General features: G+C 47.0%; 1 protein-coding gene across 1 annotated transcript in view; it reads left to right on the top strand.

The window, feature by feature from the left end:
- Nucleotides 1-23,087, top strand: part of FOXRED2 (FAD dependent oxidoreductase domain containing 2) — a 397,384-nt gene that overhangs the window by 187,831 nt on the left and 186,466 nt on the right. The window contains exon 6 of the mRNA XM_069654375.1: nt 15,755-15,920. Coding sequence (XP_069510476.1) covers nt 15,755-15,920 — 166 coding nt within the window. The remainder of the gene's footprint in view (nt 1-15,754; nt 15,921-23,087) is intronic.

Genomic DNA, 23,087 nt, shown 5'->3' with positions numbered 1-23,087 from the left:
GCTCCGTGTGGGAAGTGCAAATGCTGCACCACACCAGAAAGGTCAAAAGAGGTTGACATAGGTTTGAAGACCAAATGGCAGCAAGTGGCTTTTAAAAACTGCAATACGGAGATGGTTATGTATGTGATTTGTTGTCCTTGCCCTCTTCTCTATATCGGCAAAACCAGAAGGAAAGTTGAAACATACATTAGTGAACATAAACACTGCATTCGTAATAAGGTAAATGAAGCACCCATGGTTGAAAATTTTCTAGCAAGAGAACATGAATGCGAAAACATAAAATTGACAGTATTATACAAACTATTTAGAAGCAAAGATAGTAATGCTGACAAAGACTGGATTTTTAGAAAAGAACAAGAGCTAATCTTCCTTACTAAGTGTGACCAAATAGGCATGAACAAAAACATTGAATGGCACGAAATAAGAAGATGAATGAGGGGGATGTACCAGTTTTCTTGTCAATGAGAACAGATTTTAAGAAAGCATAGCAGCATTATGGGACAACTCAAAGAAGCGAAGGCTTTATTGTCATTGGATGTTAGTAAGCATAACCCTGCAAATGTATAATTATATGTAATGTGATGCTTACTATCTATGTATGTATTTATGTGTTACAGAATCTAGACCAACATGGTGATGATGGGTTTTAATGTTATTTGTTGAACTCACTAGTGCCCACTGTAAATATATTTCTGAGGCTTGTGGAATTTGCTTAGATCACATGCTGTGCATAGGCCGACATCTAGTGGAAGCTGCGGAGTATTACAGGTTGTTTTTCGAAACTTGAAAATGGGCGTCGACACAGGGCGTGCCAGTAATACTATCCCTAGTGTGACGTCCACTGTACCCAAGATTCCTCACGCGTCTAGGATCCTCAGATTGTTTTTTTCTGCCATACTGGTCGGAAGCATTTTGCGGAGTCCCCTGGCCTTAGCCATACTTTTGCTAAAAATATTAATTTATTTACATCCTTCCCCATCCCAACGTCAAACTTCGACACTCGACGCCGGCTGGAGAAGAAATCGACCGTCGGCTGCTGCACGACGGATTTGGGCCTCGGAAGGCCTCTGGCCTCGGCCCTGCAAGTAGGGAGAGTGGGGGGTTGGACATACTCTACACTCTTGGTATATAGGTAAACCTTATACATTTCCTACACTTAACAGCCCGCTGCCTCAAGGTGCGTATGGAGGGAACCCCTTTTCAATTCTGCCCCAAGTGCAATCGCAAATACCCTTGGATCGACAGGCACGCCACGTGCAATCTCTGCTTGCCGAGGGACCACCCCGAAGCGAACTGCAGAGCGTGTAGTAGGTTTAAACCTAAGGCACTTAAGGACCGTTCGACGAAGCGTTGGTGCCCACCACGCCAGGCAAGCGGCCATGGCAGCGTAGGGCGCCTTCAGCGACGGCAGCGACGCTGTACTTTCGGACAGCGAGGGCATTACGGCGTTGAAAGACAGCCGAGCGCAAGTCCCCGACCTCGGAAGGTCGTCCGGCAGGGCGGCTATGGGGAAGACCCCCGGCGACACAATCGCTTCACACACCACACAAACTAAACACACAAAGTCCAACCGAGACTCGACGACGTCGAGTTCTCGGAAAGAGGCACAAACAGAACGGTCCGATTCGGTGTCCTCTGGGCGTTCTCGATCGAGATCGCCGCATGACTCCAGGCAATCACCCCCTCTTGCCAAGAGTGCCTCGCTCCCTAGGCTAACAGAAGTTCGATCGTCGGAGGACGAATACGACTTCCACCCCCAGGCCGCGCTCCAGGAGTCGGAGCCCGCAGACAAAATCAGCGAGGCCCCACGCTCGAAGGACAGGGACCCTACCCCCGATCCTCGACGCCAGGCATCGAAAACCTCTGGAGCCACAAAAGGACAGGGAAAACATTTTTCCACTCACGGGGAGGGGGGAAAACAGCAGAAGAAGAAGCCTTTGCACTCTTCCACACCTGTAAAACACACCACTCCCCCTAAACAGACAGACAAGACCAGGTCTGCTGAGATGTCTAAAACCAGCAAATCTACTCAAGATAAATCCCTGAGACTTGCTGAGAGAGTCATTCCCAGTTCCAAAAAATGGTCCAGTGAAGACATAGATAGGGTCATGTCAAGCATGTCTTCTTTGGCTGATTTTTACGATAAAAATCCAGACCATTTCCTTTCGTATGATCCACAAGGTGCGACACCCTCAGGCTCTAATGATCCTATCCCCCTGAGTAAGAAGCCCCGGTTTGAAACACCGATGAGGTCTACAGACCCCTTCGAGGTACAACCATACTCAAGACCATACTCACGGTATCAAGGAGAGGCTTCCTTTGGTGAGGAGCAGGAATTTGGCATGGTAGAAGAGCAAACCGGGACGGGATACTATGGGGATGATGAGGACCAAGAAGAGGAAGAGGAAGACCCTGAAACCTACAGAGTAGATTCCCCAGTAGAAAACGAAGCCCCGGTTACCTACTCCCCTGTCGATAACCAACCCCTCCTAAACGAGGTTCTCGCACGTGCAGCCGAACATTTCCATATTGACACCCACGGTGTCCAGGAGGAGAGGGACTTCGCAGAGGAGTTAGTGGGAGAAAGGAGGCCTGTTGCCCAGACCATCCCGATCCTTGAGTCCATTCAGCGAAGAATAGACCCGTCCCTGGTGAACCCGAACCTCACCAGAGCAGTCAATCCCAGGGTTGAAAAACTTTTCAGGGCAGCCCAGTCTGACCCTCTCTATATAAGAGGACACCTGAAGCCAGACTCCCTAGTTGTCACTAACACTTGTAAGAGAGCTGGAACACCCTTGTCATCGTCCGAAGCTCCTCCCGAAAAGGAGAGCAAACAACTATACGGTTTCGGCAGGAAGGTAGCCTCAACGTCCGCCTATCAAGCAAGGATTGCAAACTCCACCACCCTGTTGGCCAGCTACAACTGCCATCAGTGGGAAGAAGTCGCGGCACTCATAGCCTCTGCTCCTGAACCTTTAAAGGGCCAGTTAGCTCGTATTTCCGCAGAGGGTAGAGCCGTGTCTGGTTGCATTCTGAAAGCAACCTTTGACGCCGCAGAAAACGCAGGCAGATTGATAGCAGAAGGCACTGTTGTCAAGAGACATGCGTGGTTAAGGCAGTCTGGTTTTAAGGCAGAAACCCAGGCATCATTGTTGGACAAATCGGTGGAAGCCGATCTGTTTGGTAAGGCGGTCGAAGACGCACTGAAGAATGCCAAGGACGAATACGAGACACTCAAGTCCCTTGGCCAGTTAACCAATAAACCCCCTAACCAGAGAGGGAATAGTAATTTTCGTCGCCCACGCGGCCAAAATTCCCAGAGAGGATCTAACTATTCCCAGGGTCAGGGTACACAGTGGAACAACAGCCAACAGTCTACTCAGGGGTACGGCAGGGGTAATAGGAGAGGTCGTGGTAAAGGCAGAGGCAGCCCCAACAAAGGAGGCGGCACTCCTCCACCAAAGCAGTGACGCTCAGTTCAGGGTCCCTTCTCACGCAACCCCAGTAGGGGGACGCATTTCCAACTTCACCCAGGCTTGGGAAGGGATCACATCAGACAAATGGGTGCTGTCAACAGTATCCGCAGGGTACTGTATAGAACTACTGCAGCGTCCCCGGAACCATCCTCCACGACAAAGAGTACACTCTTTAGAACATCAGAAGATTCTCCTCGAGGAGATCGCCATTCTGCTAGAAAAGGACGCGATAGAACTCGTCCCGGGACACCAGGTAAACAAGGGTATTTATTCAACTTACTTCCTTGTGCCAAAGAAAGATTTGACAATGCGCCCAGTATTGGACTTTCGGCCTGCCAACAAGTATGTCAAGCCCCAAAAGTTTCATATGACTACGCTACAAGAGGTAATCCCCCTCCTAAAAAAGGGGGATTACATGGCAACCTTGGATATGAAAGATGCTTATTTTCATATTTCCATGTTCCCAGCGCACAGAAGGTACTTGCGCTTCAAGGTGGACAGTCGACACTACCAATTCAAGGTACTGCCCTTCGGGATAGCTTCAGCACCAAGGGTATTCACCAAGGTACTGGCGGTGGCGGCTGCACACCTACGCAGGGAGGCAATCCCGGTGTACCCTTATCTGGACGACTGACTCATAACGGGGGAAACCCCAGTAATTTGCAGGACAAACATTCAAAGGACTATCGACCTCCTCCACGAGTTAGGCTTCTCAATCAATGAGAAAAAGTCAAGCCTGGTGCCAAGCACCTCCAAACAGTTCCTAGGAGCAATCCTAGATACTCAAGAGGGGTTGACCTTTCCTTCAGAGGAAAGAATTCGGAATATACTACTGCAAATTCCGCATTATCAGTCCGGTCGCCAAATAACGGTACGCAAAGCAATGCGTTTACTGGGCATGATGGCGTCATGTATTTACCTGGTCTCCCACGCGCGTCTGCGCATGCGTCCCATGCAGGAATGGTTGGCGAAACAGTGGTCTCAGGCAAGTGATCAGTGGGACGATCTAGTGGTCGTTTCGCCAACACTGGTACAAAGCCTTCACTGGTGGACAAGAGAGAATCTCGCACAGGGGAAACCCTTTTACGATCCCGAAGTACAGGCAGTAGTCACTACCGATGCATGTCTGACAGGGTGGGGAGCTCACCATCTCCACCACACAGCTCAGGGTCTCTGGTCTCCCTCAGTGGCCAAGAAACACATCAACCTGCTAGAGCTTCTGGCAGTATTCAGAGCGCTTCAAGCGTTCGAGCCCCACCTATTAAACCTGTCAGTGCAAATCCGGGCGGACAGCACAACAGCCATGTTCTACCTGAACAAGCAAGGAGGGACTCGTTCGCCAAATCTGTCCAAGCTTGCACAGAAAATCTGGATATGGGCACTCAGATGAAACATCTTCCTGTCATCACAACATGTTCCAGGGGAGCTCAATTCCCTAGCGGATGCTCTGAGCAGAGACTCCCTCCCAGAGGAACACAAATGGTTCTACACAGAGAGGTCGTAGAAGATATCTTCTCTCAGTGGGGTTTCCCCACTATAGACTTATTCGCCACAAGCGAAAACAGACAATGCCCAGGATTTGCATCCAGGTTCCCCCAACCAGACTCCCAGGGGAATGCCCTGTGGATGAACTGGTCAGGGATGTTTGCGTACTCTTTTCCACCAACTCCTCTCATCAGGAAAGTGGTGAACAAGATGAACAGAGAATCGATGACGCTCGTCCTAGTTGCTCCCATGTGGGCAAGACAACTGTGGTTCCCACACCTACGCAGGATGGCGGTGTGCGAGCCCATCAAACTTCCAGTCTGGTACAACCTACTGTCCCAGCACCAAGGTCAAACAGTGCACCAGCAACCCAATTCAATGAACCTGGCAGCATGGCTCCTGAGGTCATAGAGTTTGGACATCTCAATTTACCACAGAGGTGTATGGACATCCTAAAGGAATCTAGGAAACCAAACACAAGGCACTGTTACTTTGACAAGTGGAAGAGGTTCGTTATCTGGTGCCAGAGTAGACAAATCAACCCTGTTGATTGCACTCCTTCCACTATTGTTACATACATGCTCCACCTGCTGGATGCAGGATTGGTTTTTAACTCACTGAAAGTACACCTGGCAGCCCTATCGGCATACACCACTTCCCATAGCAAGGTCTCGTGGTGGAAAGTACCAGTAGTTAAAGCCTTCATGGAAGGAGTAAAGAGACTTCACCCTCCTATTTCAAACCCACCACCAGGGTGGGACCTTAATGTGGTGCTAGCCAAGCTCATGGGACCCCCTTTCGAGCCCATGCATAAAAGCAGTCTCAAACACCTGACTTAGAAAACGGCCTTCTTAGTAGCTATTACTTCTATAAGAAGGGTCAGTGAAATTCAGGTTCTGTCAGTGCAGGATCCCTTCTTTACTGTCCATAAAGACAAACTGGTTTTACGCACACACCCTAGGTTCTCACCTAAGTTTATATCAAAGATCCATGTAAACCAGTCCATCAAGCTTCCGGCTTTCTTCCACGACCCTCAAAGCTCGGCTGAGGTGAAACTACACACCCTAGATGTGCGTAGGGCTGTCCTCTACTATGTAAATAAAACCAGACCGCTAAGAAAAACAGATCAACTGTTTGTCTCCGTAGCTACAGGCAGAGAGGGGGATCGCGTCTCTAAAGGTGCCATCTCGAAGTGGATTATTAACTGTATCCAGCTGTGTTACTCACTCTCTGAAATAACTCTGCCTTTCACGCCAAGAGCCCACTCTACTAGAGGCATTGGGGTCACTCTGGCTTTCATTGCAAATGTACCCCTTGACACCATTTGCAAAGCAGCTACTTGGAGCTCTATTCACACTTTTACTCAGCATTACTGCATTGACACCCATTCCAAGGCAGATACACAAGTGGGACAAGCGGTTCTAAGACACTTATTTGTTCATGACCCTTCTCACATCCCACCTCCTTCTTCAGGTACTGCTCGCTAATATATGCACAGCATGTGATCTAAGCAGATTCCACAAGCCTCAGAAGGGATACATTACTCACCGTAATCGTATTTCTGATGCTTGTATCTGCTTATATTCACATGCGACCCTCCCTTCCTCCCCTCTGAGAGAAGGCGCATGGTTGCTTGTAGTCTTACCTTTCTATCTATCTGCTTGGATTATCTGTACTCGCGCTACTCCTCATGCTACCTCATGTCAGAAAAAATACAATCTGAGGATCCTAGACGCGTGAGGGATCTTGGGTACAGTGGACGTCACTCTAGGGATAGTATTACTGGCACGCCCTGTGTCGACGCCCATTTTCGAGTTTCGAAAAACAAACTGTAATACTCCGCAGCTTCCACTAGATGTCGGCCTATGCACAGCATGTGAATCTAAGCAGATACAAGCATCAGAAATACGATTACGGTGAGTAATGTATCCCATATCATAAGTCGCAAACTGGTGTCCATAATAACATACTTGGGTGCATCTAAGAGCCAGGGCAACATTGTGACTCCATGAGCAGAATAGCATGGAGTTACATGTTTACCAGTCCTATTTGGAATTTTATTTTAACATCCCGCTACCTGTTTTGAACTGAAGAGATTGAAACCGGCAAAAGCATGTTTGCACACATTTACAAGTATTATTAATACTGATAGCACTGTAGAAGATTAGCAGTGTCAGTTATGCTAACAAGCTCAAGATGGCACCTGCTGTAGCTACCATTCACGATGGAGTGCAACACAACCACATGACCGGGTTGCCCCTAACAACCAGATTAAATTACACAATGGCGAGCGCACAGCGGAGAACGCTGAGAACAGAAGGAATCACACTCGCCCAGCTGGAAGACAGAGATTGCGATCTACATGCATCCGCCAGCCCAGAATTATAGTTGGAGTATATGTATGGAGTAGCGCATGAGGCAGATAGATACACAAAATATACAGCTGGTATAGAGTCAGTGGGTACTATGCATCTAATACAGGTAGCAGCGGGTCAATACTATGTTGGAATTCACACTCCAGTTAATTTGGAGTCACAACATTTTCCTAGAAGCAAGCAAGCGCAATTAAGGGCATACATAAAATAAATTGCAAAATAACATGGGTTGATACGCATGTGTTAATAAACAGAGGCAGTTTTAAACCGAGGCAGTATGATCTGTGGCAGTCAGCAGGGACATGTGAGAGGATAAGAATTGTTAGCCAGCAACAGCATCTTTATCTATGTCTGTTACAAGCTTGGCACAATCATTTGAAGAGGTTGACATTACTAGTTGCACAAATTAAAAACAAAGTCCAGGTCCGTACAGTTCCCAAAAAAATACAGTGCTCCTTTACAATCCCTGATGTTCAGGAACAAGGGCCTTCGCGAGTCCAAGTACCACTTACAGATTAGCAAGAAGTGGTTAAGGTCCTCCCTTACTGTTAGCCCGTACTGCTTGCCCGCACATAGAATGTTTCGCCTGGTCTACCATACCCCGGTTAGTGTGGCTCTTAAGGGTAACATATTTAAGCATATTAATAAAGTGGAACATCTACAGTTAGGCGAGGGGGTACGACACACACCACCCCAGGCTCATCACTGCTGATCAAAGATGCGTACAGGCTCAGAGAACCCAGGACCTGGAACACACTCCACAACCTGATTCCTACTTAGTATCCCCCTTTTAACTGTTGATTTCAGGTCTGACATGCTGAGATCTCTTACTGAATTCAGAGACTCAATCCCACCTGTCTGCAATTAGTTTAAGACCATCTTGGAACCACTTGAACTTTGGGCAGAAAATTCAGCTTACTATCTCTGCTAAAGATACTGCATGTCATGGTTTTTTGTGACTGCCTGTAGTACCTTCAAAAAGATAGCGCCATATCTCATTTTGGCCTGTGTGGCAAGCCTATTAATCCCCAACTCCAGGCGCAGGGTACAGTTTGGGAATCCCGATGGGAGGCCCGTCAACCGTTTCTTGACCCCGTTTTCAATAACCTCCAACTTGTCTCCCCTCATAATTCGCTGCTATACAATAGCAGGCGCCCCACCTTACACTTGTAGACCTCTATGGCTTTACCCAACATACACCCACCAAATCTATGATAAAATCTTAAGAACCTTTTCAACCTAGTCCTGGCTTTCGAACTGACCGACTCAAAGGCTTCCCCCACTTCCCGTTAATCTCAAAAGTCAGCCCTAGGAAGCAGAATGAGTCCACAACCTCAACTTTCTCCCTGTTAAGGGACCAAGAATAATTAACTTTTTTCCTGCCATTGCTGAATACTACAATGTTGGTCTTGTCCCTGTTCAGGTTTAGTTTATTAGATTTCAAATATTTGGTGCATAGTCTAGACTTACCTGCAGACCAGATGGAGTCAAATCAATCAGGGCTGTGTCGTCGGCATATAACAAAGTTTCAAATGACTTACCCCCCAAAAGAGGTGGATTCATTTTAATACTTGCTTCTACAGGGTTGAAATCTGCCAAAAAAAAAAGTACAAACAATAGCGGGGCCAGGTAACAACCCTGTTTAACACCCCGATTTGTAGGAAACTCCTCCGTGACCCGACCTTGGTACGTTGCTCTCATGGTAGCCGCTGTGTTTACATAGCTGCATAAAATCATCTGCAGTAAATTCAGAGGCACCTTCATATCCTTTGATTTTTGTCATAAAGTCCCCCTATTAATTGTGTCAAACGCCTTCTCCAGGTCCAGAAAGGCCACATATAACCTGCCCCTTCTAATTAGACAGTATTTTTCAAAGAAAAAATGTAGGACCAAACAATGGGCGATAGTTGAGAAGCCGCTATGGAAACCTGCTTGGGAAGGAGGTAACACAGAGTTGCTTTCTGCCCAGTCTTCAACTCTGCTCTTTAGATATTTTATTAAAAGGTTTACTAGGAATGTTGAAAAGCTTGATTGGGCGGTAGCTATGAGGGTCATTAGTTAGGCCCTTCTTAAAAATCGGGACGATTATGGCTTTCTTCCATGAGCAGGGGACCACCATGGAACTGGAGATTGCATAAAAAAAGCTTTTCTAGGATGGTAGCCCACCAGGTGTAGGGCTCCATTTTAGAAGGTCTGGGTGTAGGCCGGCCTTACCCGTCGGTAGAGCATCTGTACATGCCAATATCTACCCCTGGGAAAAGACAACAGGGCTATCCTGGCTCTCACAGAGGGGGGGGCTCACCCTCGCCGCTGGCATCAAACAAGATGCCAGTGAATTGGGAGACCCACATGTCAACGGGGATACAGCAAGAGGCTACCTTCTTCGAATGATCAAACTCTCGACTAACTAGACTCCAGAAAAGAAGAGTTGTCGTTTATGACCACATTCTCTAATTGTTTCCACGGTTTCACTTTATACTCTCTGCTCTTAGTTTTCAGCAACTTTCTATAGTCCGATTTTTTTAGGGCATATATTTGCCCAGAATTCAGATCACCACCTTTCACTGCCCCATTCATTTTCCATTTCGGAGACCTGCATTCTTTGTCGAACCAGACCGCCCCCTAGATTCTGTCCTGTTGTGCTGTGTTCTGCTCCGGTACAGTTTCCTGCTTTCACTGGATAGTACCACCAATAGTTCTTTGTAACATTTAATGCACGCTACGTCACCCGATTGGATGTTGCAAAACTCCGCTTTTCCTCAACTCCGGCTGACACCAGAATCGTGTCCCACTGTGCTTGCTTTAGACGAGAGGGACACTGGCCTACACTTTGAGCAGGGATCTGGCCAAAGAACTTAAAACCATCAACCAGAGGGAAGTGGTCGCTGTACATACGGGCAGCCACCTCAGATCCTGTAATCCGGGGAAAGAAGTAGCTGTGAACCAAACAGTAGTCCATTATGGAGCCACTTTTACCCTGTCTACATGTGGGCTTAGTTGGGCGGTCTCTTACACACCTCCCATTCAGTTCAGCCAGGTGGTATTCCTTCATAGAATTACTCAGCTGCTCACCCCACCATCTCCTCAAGGATTTAGCTGGCATCTAGTAGGTATCCCATTCTCTACCTGTCAACTCCTTCCCTCACTAGCGGTCCCCAATTTAGCGTTAAAGTCTCCCACAATTATTATGCTACAAAGAACCTCTCGCTCCAGAAGCTCTCCTAATACCTTCCTCCTGTTGGGCAATAAATAGATTTCAACAGCATTACAACCGCGAACTCGTTTGCTACTTCCACCCTTTCTGCAATACACAATGGAGAGATCTTAATAAATGTTAGCATCCCCCGCCCCCACTCTTCCTCCCTTTATCTACACTTTTGGCATTCAACACGAAACTAACAGGTTCTGAGTGGCAGGGCGAAGATCATTAATTAAATTAACCGAATCATCATCAATGATTTTACCATTTAGTCCTGCCACATTCCAAGAGATCAGTTTATAGTTAAAACCTTTGGCCCCTGCTGTCCACCCTAGAGGCAATTCTGCCTACCCCCTTCTTAGGGGAGTTTTCCTAAAGTCCTACTGGCAGTAAGACTTTAGTGAGCTATCCCAGTGTTTTATAGATCCCCAACTCTTCGTATCAGTCTGTACTAGCTCAGGACCGTGGTAGATTGGCAGAGCAGTCGGGCTTATCTTAAGAGGAAGATATGAGCTGTAGGTAACTACACTGAATCTTAGCTAGACGGGCACAACAAAGAAGCACTTAAACATATAGTTATATAAAAAGTATGTATATATTATATTTACACCAGAATCACCTTAAATGCTTCAGACATTTATACTAGAACACTTATGATAATACTCTGCAAACACATATAGTAAAGTCATTTAAAGGGAGGAAAATGGTTAGTTAGTGCAACATAAGCTTAGTTAAAGGTTCTAGAGATGGGTTCTTCGCCTAGTAAGTCTTTTAAATCCAAAAACACAACCCTAGCTAAAGGCAGTTCGAAGAAGACTTGAAAACTTGACAATCCGCGAATAATAAAGAGTTCCTATGGATTTCTTCCAGTGTCTAGAGATCTTGAAGCAGCAAGTTAACTTTCAAGGGAGACCTTAAAATGGACCTGAGAAGGGGACACAAGCAGTAGCTTGGGTCAGAGGTAAGAGGATGTTGCCCTGAACACCTCTACGTACACTTCAACGCTCTCAAGCGTTTCTTGGAATCAGGTAAGCAATACCTTTTGGTAGAAGAACATTTTCCTGCTGGATGCTCTGCGATGTTGCAGCTCTGGATCCGACCTCCGGATTCCTTGATCTGGTGACTGAAGGCAGGACAATGGACACGATCTCTCAGCAACAGTCTCGAGGGAGGACATGTGGCACGACTTTCAGCAACTTCTTACAGGTTCAGCAAAGATTTGGACGGATTCGGCCTTTCCACGACGATGCACTCGAAATGTGCAGCAGATCTCCTGGTATTGGGATTGCGCTACCCTGGAAGCTCATAGGACCTCAGGAGATGGCTCATTTCAAAGTTTGTCTAGGAACTGGTTGTTCCAACAGCTAAAGGGAAGGAGTTGTCCTCTTCGGAGCTCCGCTGTCGCATAGAAAACGGGGTCAGGACAGCAGTGGTTGCTTCACGGTGTTGCAAAGGGTCTGCAGGCGTCTCTGGTTGTCTTCTTCGGTTACTTCTCTTTCCAGTGGTCAACTTGCTTTTCACTCCAGAAGCCTCACCTTTTATACAGCTCCAGCACACACTCTTCTGCAATCTCTCTCAGCATTTTACAGAAAGGGGCGTTTGGCTGTCCAATCAGGACAGCCAGACCCCCTGTGGGAGCCGGCCCTATTCAGGCACTCTGGCAGGCAAATTCCTCCCCTACTTCCTGCCTGCCCAGACACTCTGGAACCAAGGCGGGGATACCTATGGGTTCCCGCCAAAGGCAAAATCGCACACACTGACCTCCCCGTCCCAGAATTGTAGAAAAAGGGCTAACCAAGCTAGAAACGGTGAAAGAATAAGGGAGGCCCTAAGTTGGTACTTGGGTGCCCCTATTGTGCACTACCGAGGCTATGGACCTAGCCTGCAGTATAAAAAACACACAATGCTTGGTAGAACACATCCACTGCCAACAGCCATATTTAGGTGACTGTCAATGTGACTAAAATGTCACAGGAGCAGACAGAAGGGGGGTACTCGGTATCCCTTTGGCACTCCAGTGAAGGTGGTGTGTGCCAATCTCACAATAGAGTTTTGGGAGATATACAAAGTATCTTTCTATCCTTAAGAACTGTAGTTACTTGAGGATACAGGAAAATAATCTTAAAGGAGGACCTTAAGGGTCCCCAGCAACGCTGCCCATAAGGATGTTTGCTGCGGTAGTAAAACACAGGTGCCTTCAGGAGCTATGGAGCAGACAGACTCCATAGTACAGGTAGAATACAAAGAATAGAGTTCCAAAAGACTGAGCCCACAAGAATGAATGAGAGGAAAAAGGCTCCACTCATTCAGGATTGAAAGAAAAAGTCCAGCAAAAAGTGCTGGTGGTCTCATTAGGAGAGGGGATGAAGCATAAACATGATAAATCTCACTAACAGCCCTATGGGATAGTCGTTTGCTAGGGAACAGCTGTACACGCAATCCTTGGCTCTCTTAGAGATCGATGTGGCTGGTCTTACGGCAATGACTTGTGGAACATTCACAGCTGTGGAAATTGCCTCATTACTCCTACCAGGCTCAATGACCTCGCCATCTCCCCTCAGCTCTAGCGCTGGTACAATAGCATCATACCAGGTATCGTGGCAATGACAAATCTTTGCCGGGAAGGCCAGACAAATCTCAATGCCCATATTACCCAGCAACTCTCTGCATTGAATAACACAAGCTCTGATGTACCGTTTGTTAAATACTATGCATAAATTACATCCTCCACAATACATTCAGTCTGACAAAATATTGACATGAGAAAACATCTTAAAGGAGATGTCATCCACTCCCAAAACTGACCTTAAAGCAACAACAAATGATCACTTATGAGTTTTTATTTGCATGACTCCTGCCTTACAAATAAAATTCTGTTTCCTCCAGTCCTCCAACGGGTCTGTCCCAGTGCCTTCAAAATTTGAAGATGTAAAATTGACAAGGGGCACAGAAGGCTGCAAATGTGGAGCTCAGGGGGTTGGAGGAGTTGGTAAAAAGCTTGGGGAAGCCAAACTGGAAACCACTGGTGTAAGTGATGCTAAACTAAACTGGGAGCTGGGGCTACCTGCATATAATTTCCCTTGCAGCCTGATGATCGAATCCCCCAGAGGACACGGGGCTTAGGCTCAAAACAATTACGTGCGGCTGACTGCTTATTACAGCATTAGGCTGGCCCTTTACAATGAGGCACTGCCATCCTGGTTCATTATTTTTCTCCTGGTGAAAAACAGCTGGCTCCAACTTGCCCATTATTCCAACTTTGTCCCCATTACTTTACCAGCTTTCCGCCTTGTCCGACATGGTGAGCAGTTCTTGTTACTGGCTGACTTTTCCTTGACCTTCCACTCCCATTGGCGATGCCTTCCCGAGACTGGCAAGTCGCAAAGCTAGTCTCTTGCCTGTTCCCCACCTTGGCTTCTGGTACAGCTGCCACGGGGCAAGTTGGAAAAGAAATCCGGGAAGACCGTTTGTCTATAATTCCCAGACAAGTGGTAAATGCACATTGACCAGCAGCAACCCATATTTTCCAGGCTTGCCAGTCTTTCAATAATATTTGCCTACAAAGACGTTCTCCTCTGCTCCTAACTCACTGTATGGTGAGCCCGCATCACACAAGGAGAAGTTGGCTTCCACCATTTCTGGCTCCACCGTGGGCCTTGCTTCCGTTCTCCCCCTTAATGAGGCGCTCTCTGGATCCACCGGGGCGCTCGACAATAAATTGTAAATCACACAAGCAACCTCCGGTATCTGGCAGATAACAGCTCCGGGCGAGGTAGTCTTAACCTCGACCAGACTCCAGTCTGCCTCTGAGAGCAGGAACATATTGTTTTGCCCCCCAGATAAGCTGCCTCCCAAACCGGCAGCACCCCGCACTGAGATAGGGGACAAACATGCCTGACTCGTCGCGTGGGTTCCAGACACATTTGGGCCAATCTCCATAAAATCGCACAAAACTGATGAACCAGCTTCGTTGGAAGTGCCCAAACATCTCTCCTCATACAACTGATCTATTGAGCGCTCCAAAGCTTCTAAAATCGATTTGTTTGATGGGGTGCCAATTGCAAGATGACGGGTAGCTTGCCCCTCCCCACACCAGATACTTTTTTCTCCATCACCAAGTGATTGCACAGTGGTTGGCAACTCTGAGATCGCCACAGGAGCACACCTCCTTATAGACAGAGGTCTTTGCTCCCTATCTGTTTCTGTCACAGTGGGCAGACCAGGGGCCTGAAGCATGTCTAACACCTGAACGTTAGATAACATAGTGAAGACACAACAATAGTTGTTTGCTGTTTTTTTATTCACAGTGAGGACCGGATAGCTACAAGCAACTGGCTGTATACCGCTCCATAGTGTAAGGCCGAAGTAAAGGGGCCTGAAAGGTCAAGCTGGATATATAAAAGGGCTGACCTTTCATATTTGAACAAAAAATGGGTTAAGAATGTGCAATGCTGATTCAGTGGAGAAAGATTCAAACCCTGTAAGAGGGATAATACGTTGTAAGGCTCTCAGTAGCATAGAGCCGCAGAAAGCTGATAAACTGATATGTTTAGCAGTAGTTGTATCACCTAACTACATAATGAAGCATTTGAGTTTACTAGAAGAACTAAAAGCCCCTGACGAAGTTCCACAGATAAATTCTGAATTCAAGGCACGAAACATGTTGGGCACATGAGGTAGAGTTGGGTCTTTACAAGATCTAGTGTATGGTTGCATGATTTGTACATTGAGAGTTGTGGTATTTACAAGTATGGGTTTATATAACACATTGACACTTTGTCCTTACACTCTGCACTTCAGGGTCTTTTTTACATACATGTATTTGTATGTCATTTTTGATGTTTTTGTAGGATGTGCGCAACAGTATAAACTTGCCTGTGATCATTGTATTGAAACCTAACAAATAAAGAGGGTGATTGATTCCTCCTTGATGTGATCCATGTATTCTGCCTGCACTAGCAGTGCAGGAGGGTTTGTTGTAGTTAGAGGTTAGTTTTATGAGGGAACACCCTCCTGCTGCTTCATCAAAAACCATGGAGTCTCCCACAGTTTGTTTTAGAAAACTAATTGATGCCTTGAGATAGATGTTTTTTTGTTGTTGACTCCAGAAACTAACAACACATTTTGAATGAAATAATGTGCAGTGCAGCCTATATTTTCTACTGCTCGATATATGTTGTAGTGGTAAAGCAACTAGTGGCCTTCTATCATTTTCACAGCTCGGGTCTTGCACCGCCTGATGGAGCAGCGCTATCATGGGGTCCCCTGGCCTGCAGTGCGCTATCCTATCACCCAGCTCACCAGCACCATCTTGAGGCGAATGAATGAGGCGTCGGGCTTATACCAGATGTTTGGAGTTCTGGGGGATGTGGTCCTCCTGAGGGGGTAAGTTATCTGTATAGTCCCTTTCTCACACTTATCTTCAAAGTACCCCTCACACCTATTTGCACACAGTCCTTCTCATGTCTTTCTTGGCACAATGCCTCTCATGCCTGTCTGGGCACTGTCACCTCTCACAAGTGGCTGCACTACCCATCTCGACCCTCATGTCTGCACTATTCCTCTCTCATTGCTGCCTCTTAACTGCACAATATCTGCTAAGCGCGCAGGGCTATCAGGAATTGCATAATTGTGAATCTGCCCCTTTACCCATTTGTTTGATTTTCTAATCCGTCTTGGCCATGTTTGAATCCTATGTAATCTTGAAAACTGTGCTGCCTCCCCAAAGTTTTATAACTAACAAAGAAATGGATAGCAACATTGTTTTTACCATTCAATTCATTGAGTAGTTGCAAATAATAAACTGTTTTAGTATGTATCCCCAACTGACCCAGCATACTGAGCTTGTTGGCTGCCTGCACGACAATCCATCTGGATTCCGAGCATACAGAGGCACAGAAACTGCTCTCCTGACTGCTTGCATCGCTTGACTCCAACTCACCCGCAACTTAACCACTTCATCCTCATAAAACGGCTCCATGATACCCTGGATATCTTGGAGCAGGCACTGGACTGGCTGACTTCCTTCCTCATGACCGTCCCTCCCAGGTTATCTCTCCTCGCCCCCTTCTATCTCCACCGGTGCAGTTCACCAGTGCTCTATCCTTTCGCCCTGCTTCTTTAACATCTATATCGCTCCTCTTGCTCACCTTCTCACCCTTCTCGCCACACTTCAAGTGCTATGCAGACGAGGCCCAACTCTTCCTCAGACTACCCTCTGCATCTCTTCTGACCTCCTCTGTCATTCCTGACTGCCTGCCAGCTATCCAGTCATGGTGTACATTCAACGACCTCTGTCTCAGTGCCAGCAAGACTGAGGTTTTTCCCATCGGGATCCCTGGCCCCTATTTTCTCCCTTCACTTTGGCCACCCTCGATGGGCTCTCCCCCCTCTGAATCCAGAAACCTGCGAGTTATCTTCGACTCCTCCCTCTCTCTTTCATTCCTCACATCCTGGACCTTGCCAAGAAGGCTCATTTCCAACTCTACCTCCTCAGGGGCATACTCCTTTTCCTCACTTTCCCCCAGAATCTGAATGTCTCCAGGGCTACGGTACTCTCCAGGCTGGACTACTGCTACAGCCTCTTACTTAATCTACCATCCTCTTCTATCCTCCCCCCTCCAGCTATTCCAGAATAGGGCTGCAAAACTAACCCTTGGCCTTAAGCCTAGGTACTGTATCTCTGCAGCCCTAAAATCTTTCTACTGGCTCACGGTTGCTGCTAGGATCGAATTTAAATCCCTCTGCATCATCCATAAGGCTGTCTGAGGCCGGGGACCACGCTATCTGCAACTTGCTCTCACCAAATACTCTCCCTCCAGATCTCTATGATCCTCTGGATCCAACTCTCTGCTTGTTATGCGCTTCTCTAAGCAGAGCGCGTGCGGCCATTCCCTTTCCTCGGCTGGCTCCCTCCTCTGGAACAGCCTCCCCCCTCTCTCTCTGTCTTGAGCCGGACCTCATCAAATTCTGCAAACTCCTCAAGACTTTCCTCTTCTCCTCCTCCTTCCCTCTCTCACTCCCGTGCTAAACCCCACAGTAGCTGTGATTGGTGGCCTGGGCCCTTATGCGCCCCTCTGGGTTCTGGCCTTCTGTCCGATTGCCCAAAGCATCTGCCCTCCAGCTGCACTTGCCTTCGGGCAACACTTGGCCTGTTCAGCCTCACAGGCCTGCACTTACTGTATGGGCGGATGACACCGCCCCATCTAGTGGTCACTGCCTGGTACTTACCTTTTGCCTCCACAAACGGCTCTTGCACTTGCCTATTGCTGTGCAACTGTCTACCTGGCACTTCACCTCTGTAGATTCCCTAGCACTTACCCCCTTTCCCTGTCCCTTCTCTCCCTCTGCACTTGCACAATCCAAATGTTCACAAGACCTAGTAGGACCGCTTTGTCTTTGTCTTTTGCATATTCCTTGTCTTGATGTTTTTTCCTTCACTTTGCCCTGTGGGCACTTGGAAACACAGTTTTCTTGATATATAAGTGCCTTACAAATGCCCAATAAAAAAAATAAAATGTACATCTTTATTGCATAACACCTGTTAAGATAGAGTTTCAGAATCAGCCCTGCGGACAGATTCTAAGAAGGCGCCCTATTCTGTTGAACAGGGAAAGACCCGATTGTCTGGCCATAGTCTGTCAAGGTAGTATGCCTGAGCATGAAGGCTTAGCCTTAGAGTGCGAGAGTGGTGAAGGGGCAAGATAAGCACACTCTGAGCAAGAAAGACAGAATCTTTCTAAAAAAAAAGTTTTATGTATTTAGGCCTTAGACAACTTTGATCAATCAAGAAACCCGTAAGTAAATTACTAAACATACACTACTAATATATGCACTCAGTAGGATCAGAATATGATCACTGTAGTATAGGAAAGTATGTGAAGGAAAGGCAACAGTAAGTAATAAGCCAATTTGAGAACAAATGGGTAAGAAGAAAGGAGTCAAACCATAACACATAGTATTATAAAAAATAAGGCCCTATTCCTAAAAGTCCTTTTCTTGCTAGAAGAGATGAGGCCTAGAGTGTGTGGAGTAATTTACTTACCTGGGATTTTGAGAGTTGTCCAAGGCTTAAAGAGAGTTGCATTTTAATCTTGTATTTTTGAGAGTGCTTTGTGTTTGCTTAACTGAGCCCTTAACCACTCTCACACCCTTCCAAGTCTAAGCCTCACTGCTCAGTCACACTTATCCATCTTGACCAATTTGGAGTTCTACATAATCTTTTTAATTTTTAACTAGAAGACGGTGCTGCCTTTCTAAAGTTATGACTAGGAGTGGATAGCAACATTGTTTTTACTATGAGTAGTTGCAAATGTGTGATGCATACCACCTGTTAAATATCCTACATGTGAAATTGAAATACTTACAGGACTCTCCAGCAAGCCCCAAAAATTATCCTGTATCTCTAGTTCTCAGGAACAAACCGAGAGAAATTGTGCAACGACTTAGAAGGAATCAGAGCTCGGCAACATCAGACCGTTGGAAAGGTGGGCTTCTCCGGAGAAACAGGGAACCAAAGAACGGGTAGTACCTACAACTACGCACTCAGCCCACTGAATAGCTCCTTAATTGAGCATCAGAAACGACGGGATCATGGTTCGTCTCATCCCCCCTCAATTCACGAAAAATACCATATTCCTAAAAATATAACATTAAGGAGAGATTCAAACATTATGCCGCAAGTAGAGTCCTTGGGTCCGGCTTCAATGTGTGCCCTGCACTTGGTTTTGGTGTCAATGTTAAGGTTATACGATAACGTAAAAGAGCTGGTCCAAGCCAGTGCTAACGTAAAAGAACTGGTCCAAGCCAGTGCAATAAAGTTGGATTTCTTGGACCAGGGTATAACCAGAATACTGGCAAACACTTGGGATCATCAGAACTTCTGTAAGGTAACTACTGGTCAGTGCTTTACTGGAGCAGGAGGGGAGGGATCGACATTTCTCCCTACCGAGGAGAACAGAGTTTCAGAGATCCCAGAGACGGAAATTGGTGAACCTTTGCCAGAAAATCCTTCATCAACACCAGACAGTCCATCAGCTCTGGTAGAGGTGTGTCTCATAGAACAGGAAAATACTATAGACAACTCAGACCCACCACCTGAAATAGAGGTTATAAGTGACTCTCCAGAGGAACATTCAGATTGTGAGGGCTGAGTTAGGGTTCACTAGTCTGAGGGAAAAAAAAGACTAAAAACATGCCAGCGCAAAACAGAAATAAAAAGTAACTTCAGAGAGTTCATCAATGCTTTGACACAGGAGACACTGGATTCTACAAACCAGGGAAAATCAGTTGCAACAGGAAAGAAAAAGGGGACTGCTAAAACCTCAAAACAGCCTAAAATCATCGGCTTCTTGAAACTTCCTAATACTTCGAACTTGGACCAGGAAACGCAAGAAACAACCAATGTCTCTGTAACCTTAGAAGAACAGTTACCTGACACCTCGCCATCAAATGGGATGTCGACAGCGAAGCTCAGTCAGGTATCAGTGGAAGAACGACATAGACTCCTTTACAGGGACCACAATGAGTTGGGAAAGCAATACCTCAATCTGTGGGCAGGTCCATTTAAAGGGCCCTCAGATCAGAGGATATACTGACGGTGGGCTTCCCAAAAAAGGGAGCCGAAAGATCGGTCTGCTACTACGCTTCCAACCTCATAGCACAGATCGTATGGAATAATCGGGTGCATCTCACCAGCCTTGGCTACCAAGTAGGCCAGTTAAATACAGTGGAAGTAATTGAGGATGTCCTAGCTCCCCCGCAAACTTAACTGGCACTAACACAAGGAATACACACCAAATTGGATCCGACAGGGAAAAGGGACCTTGAAGAATGGCCGTGGCTGGAGTCCGCACTGGAAATGTTCACGAAAAGAAAGGTAAAGCAGTTCAGCCTTTAATGAAGGGTGTCTAACACTGACTTCATGGAACATTTGTGGCTATCTTTAGCTCAGAAGCAAGCAGTCCCTTCAACTTCAAAGAGCTTGATAATGTAATGGCCTGGATAGAGGCTGCGAGCAGACCGACTATCCTGGCTATATTCCAAAGCGATATAGCCTGCTTCTTGAGAGCTGGCCTCAGATCTTTCTTTATGGATCTCATCTTGGGCGCTGGGAGCTCTAGTGTGGCTTTTCTTGTATCTATTGTAAAGCCTACAAACTCTATCCTTTCGGTGGGTGTCAGAGCTGATTTCTCTTTGCTCACTAAAAATCCTAGTCCCGAGTTCAAGACTATTGCCCACTGCACTTGCTTCTACAATCTCTCCTTGTCTTCGCCATAAATAAGATGCCGTCTAGATAGATGATCATCCGAACTCCCTGCTCTCACAATGCGGTTTCTGAGCTTGGTGAAGGCCCACGGCGCTGAGGCTAGACTGAAGGGTAAGGTCTTGAATTGCCATACCTCCTCTTTCCAGAGAAATCTCAGGAAGAGGCGATACTGTACTGCTATTGGCACTATTAGATAAGCGTCTTTCAGATCTAGACGCGCCAGCCAGTCGTTCTTCCTGAGTAGATCTCCTAGCAGATGGAGTCCTTCCATCTTGCAGTGCCTATACACTAACCAGCTGTTTAGTTCTTTTAAATTGATGACTGGTCTCACTTTGCCTCTGCGGTGAACTGAAAACATGTTGCTGAGGAACCCTGCTGTGTGTGGGTGTGCTCCTTCTATGGCATTTTTGTGCGCTAGCGCTTGAATCTCTGTATCCAATAACTTGCTCTCCGCTTGCGAGATGTGCATGCGTGGCAGAGGGTTTTGCTGTACTGGATTCTCTAGAAACTCTAACTCGCAACCTTGGACAGTTTGTAACACCCACGCGTTTGATGAAAGCTTACGGCAATTGGGTATGCAAAGTAAAGTCCTCCCTCCCTCTGGGGGGTATATCGCTTTGCGCGCTCTCACCTGCGCTATTGTTCTGGTGTCTGTAGTACCCTCTGCAGCCCCTGTAGCCTCTACCTCTGTTGGGAAAGAGGGCGTCTTGTTGGCGAGTTTCCCAGTACTGGGCTCTCAGGCCTTGGGGCCTTCTGTTTGAGATGTATCGTCCAGTCGAGCGGCCTCTATATCGACTGACCCCTGCCAAAACCCTTCCAGGGAATACATTTCTTATTGAAGCTTGCGCCTTCTCTAAAGCTGTAAATGTTCCCACAAACTTCTTCATCTCCTTTACGAACGCGTCTCCAAAGAGCAATCCTTGTGCTCCTTCACCTGCCTCGTAGGAGGCCAGGTCTCCGAGCTTATTGTCAATCTTTAGGAGCATTGTCCTACGTCTTTCAGGCAAAATTGCTGTTTGCGTTTCCGAGCATGCACACTGCCCTTTGAGCCCATCCAGTCAGAATGAAAGGGTCTACTGGTTCTCCCGTATCTTTAGACCTCTCCGCCAGGTCCATCATTTTTGCGATGGGCCCCGTCAGGTCCAATATTTTGTCTGACATGCTCTCCAGGCGTGTTTCATACCTTTCCTGGCATCCTTCCCTGCTTTAGTGACAAAGGTAAGCATTCTGGGGTCTAGGTCTGCGGTATCTGCGACTTTCCCTGTAGGATCTGGCCTTGGGCATTCAGCTCTGAGGCGGAACCTGGTCTCCTTCTCCAGTGGTTTCTGTATTTTCTGAGCCATGTACAAAGCTACCCTCTGAGACGGGGTCCACTCAGTGGACCTAGGGTACCTGATGGTATCCAGCTCGAACATATCGGATATGTTCATCTGAGGGACTTTCCACACTGCTGGCTTTATTCTCAGAGGTTGCTTTGCTCTGCAACCTTGTGCTCTCTTTCCCAAGACTTCCGTCATCCTCTTGTTCCCCCTGCAGATCAAATTCCTCTGAGGATGAGAGAGCTTCTCTTGTGTTTTTCACCCCTGGGCTAGGGCGTACGAGGCAGAGCACTGCTGACTTAGATAGAAAAGCGTTCTTTAGCCTCTTAAAGGCGTCTTCTGCCTCCTGGGGCTTCTCTTTCTTCCCCATAATTGAGCCCGGGGGAGTAGAAGTGTGTTTCCTCTTCCGGGTAGCTTTTCTCCCCTTTGTGCTGTCTTCCAGAGGCTTATTAGTGGAGGTCCCCTCACCTGGGTCCTCGTGTAAGCCAGCTTTGCGCCCAATAAATTCTCAAGGACCTGTAATCTGTCCTGAAGTGGCTGGACTGCCTGAGCAACTGCTTGTACAAGAGAGTCTCCCAAAACCTTCTTAAAACTTTGGGAGAGGTCTATCTCTTCCTCTCCCAGTTCTTGCTCCTGGTCGCTGTATTCACTCCAAACCTCTTCTCCCATTGTCATAGGCCATGGTAGTGGGTACATGCAGTGGGGAGGAGTGCTGCTGTTAGTAGCAGTTTGTCAATTTGACCTGGTTACAGTCTGAACAGCTGTTCGTTTAAAAAAAAATGTTTTATAATCTCTCAAATGTTCAAAATCCCCCTCTGTATTGGAGATGAAATGCTGTAAAAGCGCTTTTATTTGCATCGTGTATGCCCAGGAACGTATAAATCTTCTCGCGTTCGTTTCTGGCACGTTAGAGTGAGAAGATGTAATCGCGCATGTGCAAACTGCTTCAGGGGTGCGTCACTGGCT

Source organism: Ambystoma mexicanum, chromosome 3q (assembly GCF_040938575.1).
Source record: "Ambystoma mexicanum isolate Mex_15411 chromosome 3q, UKY_AmexF1_1, whole genome shotgun sequence".
Lineage (NCBI taxonomy): Eukaryota > Metazoa > Chordata > Amphibia > Caudata > Ambystomatidae > Ambystoma > Ambystoma mexicanum.
Note: the sequence above shows the minus strand (reverse complement) of the source record. Positions and strands in the feature narration are given on the sequence as shown.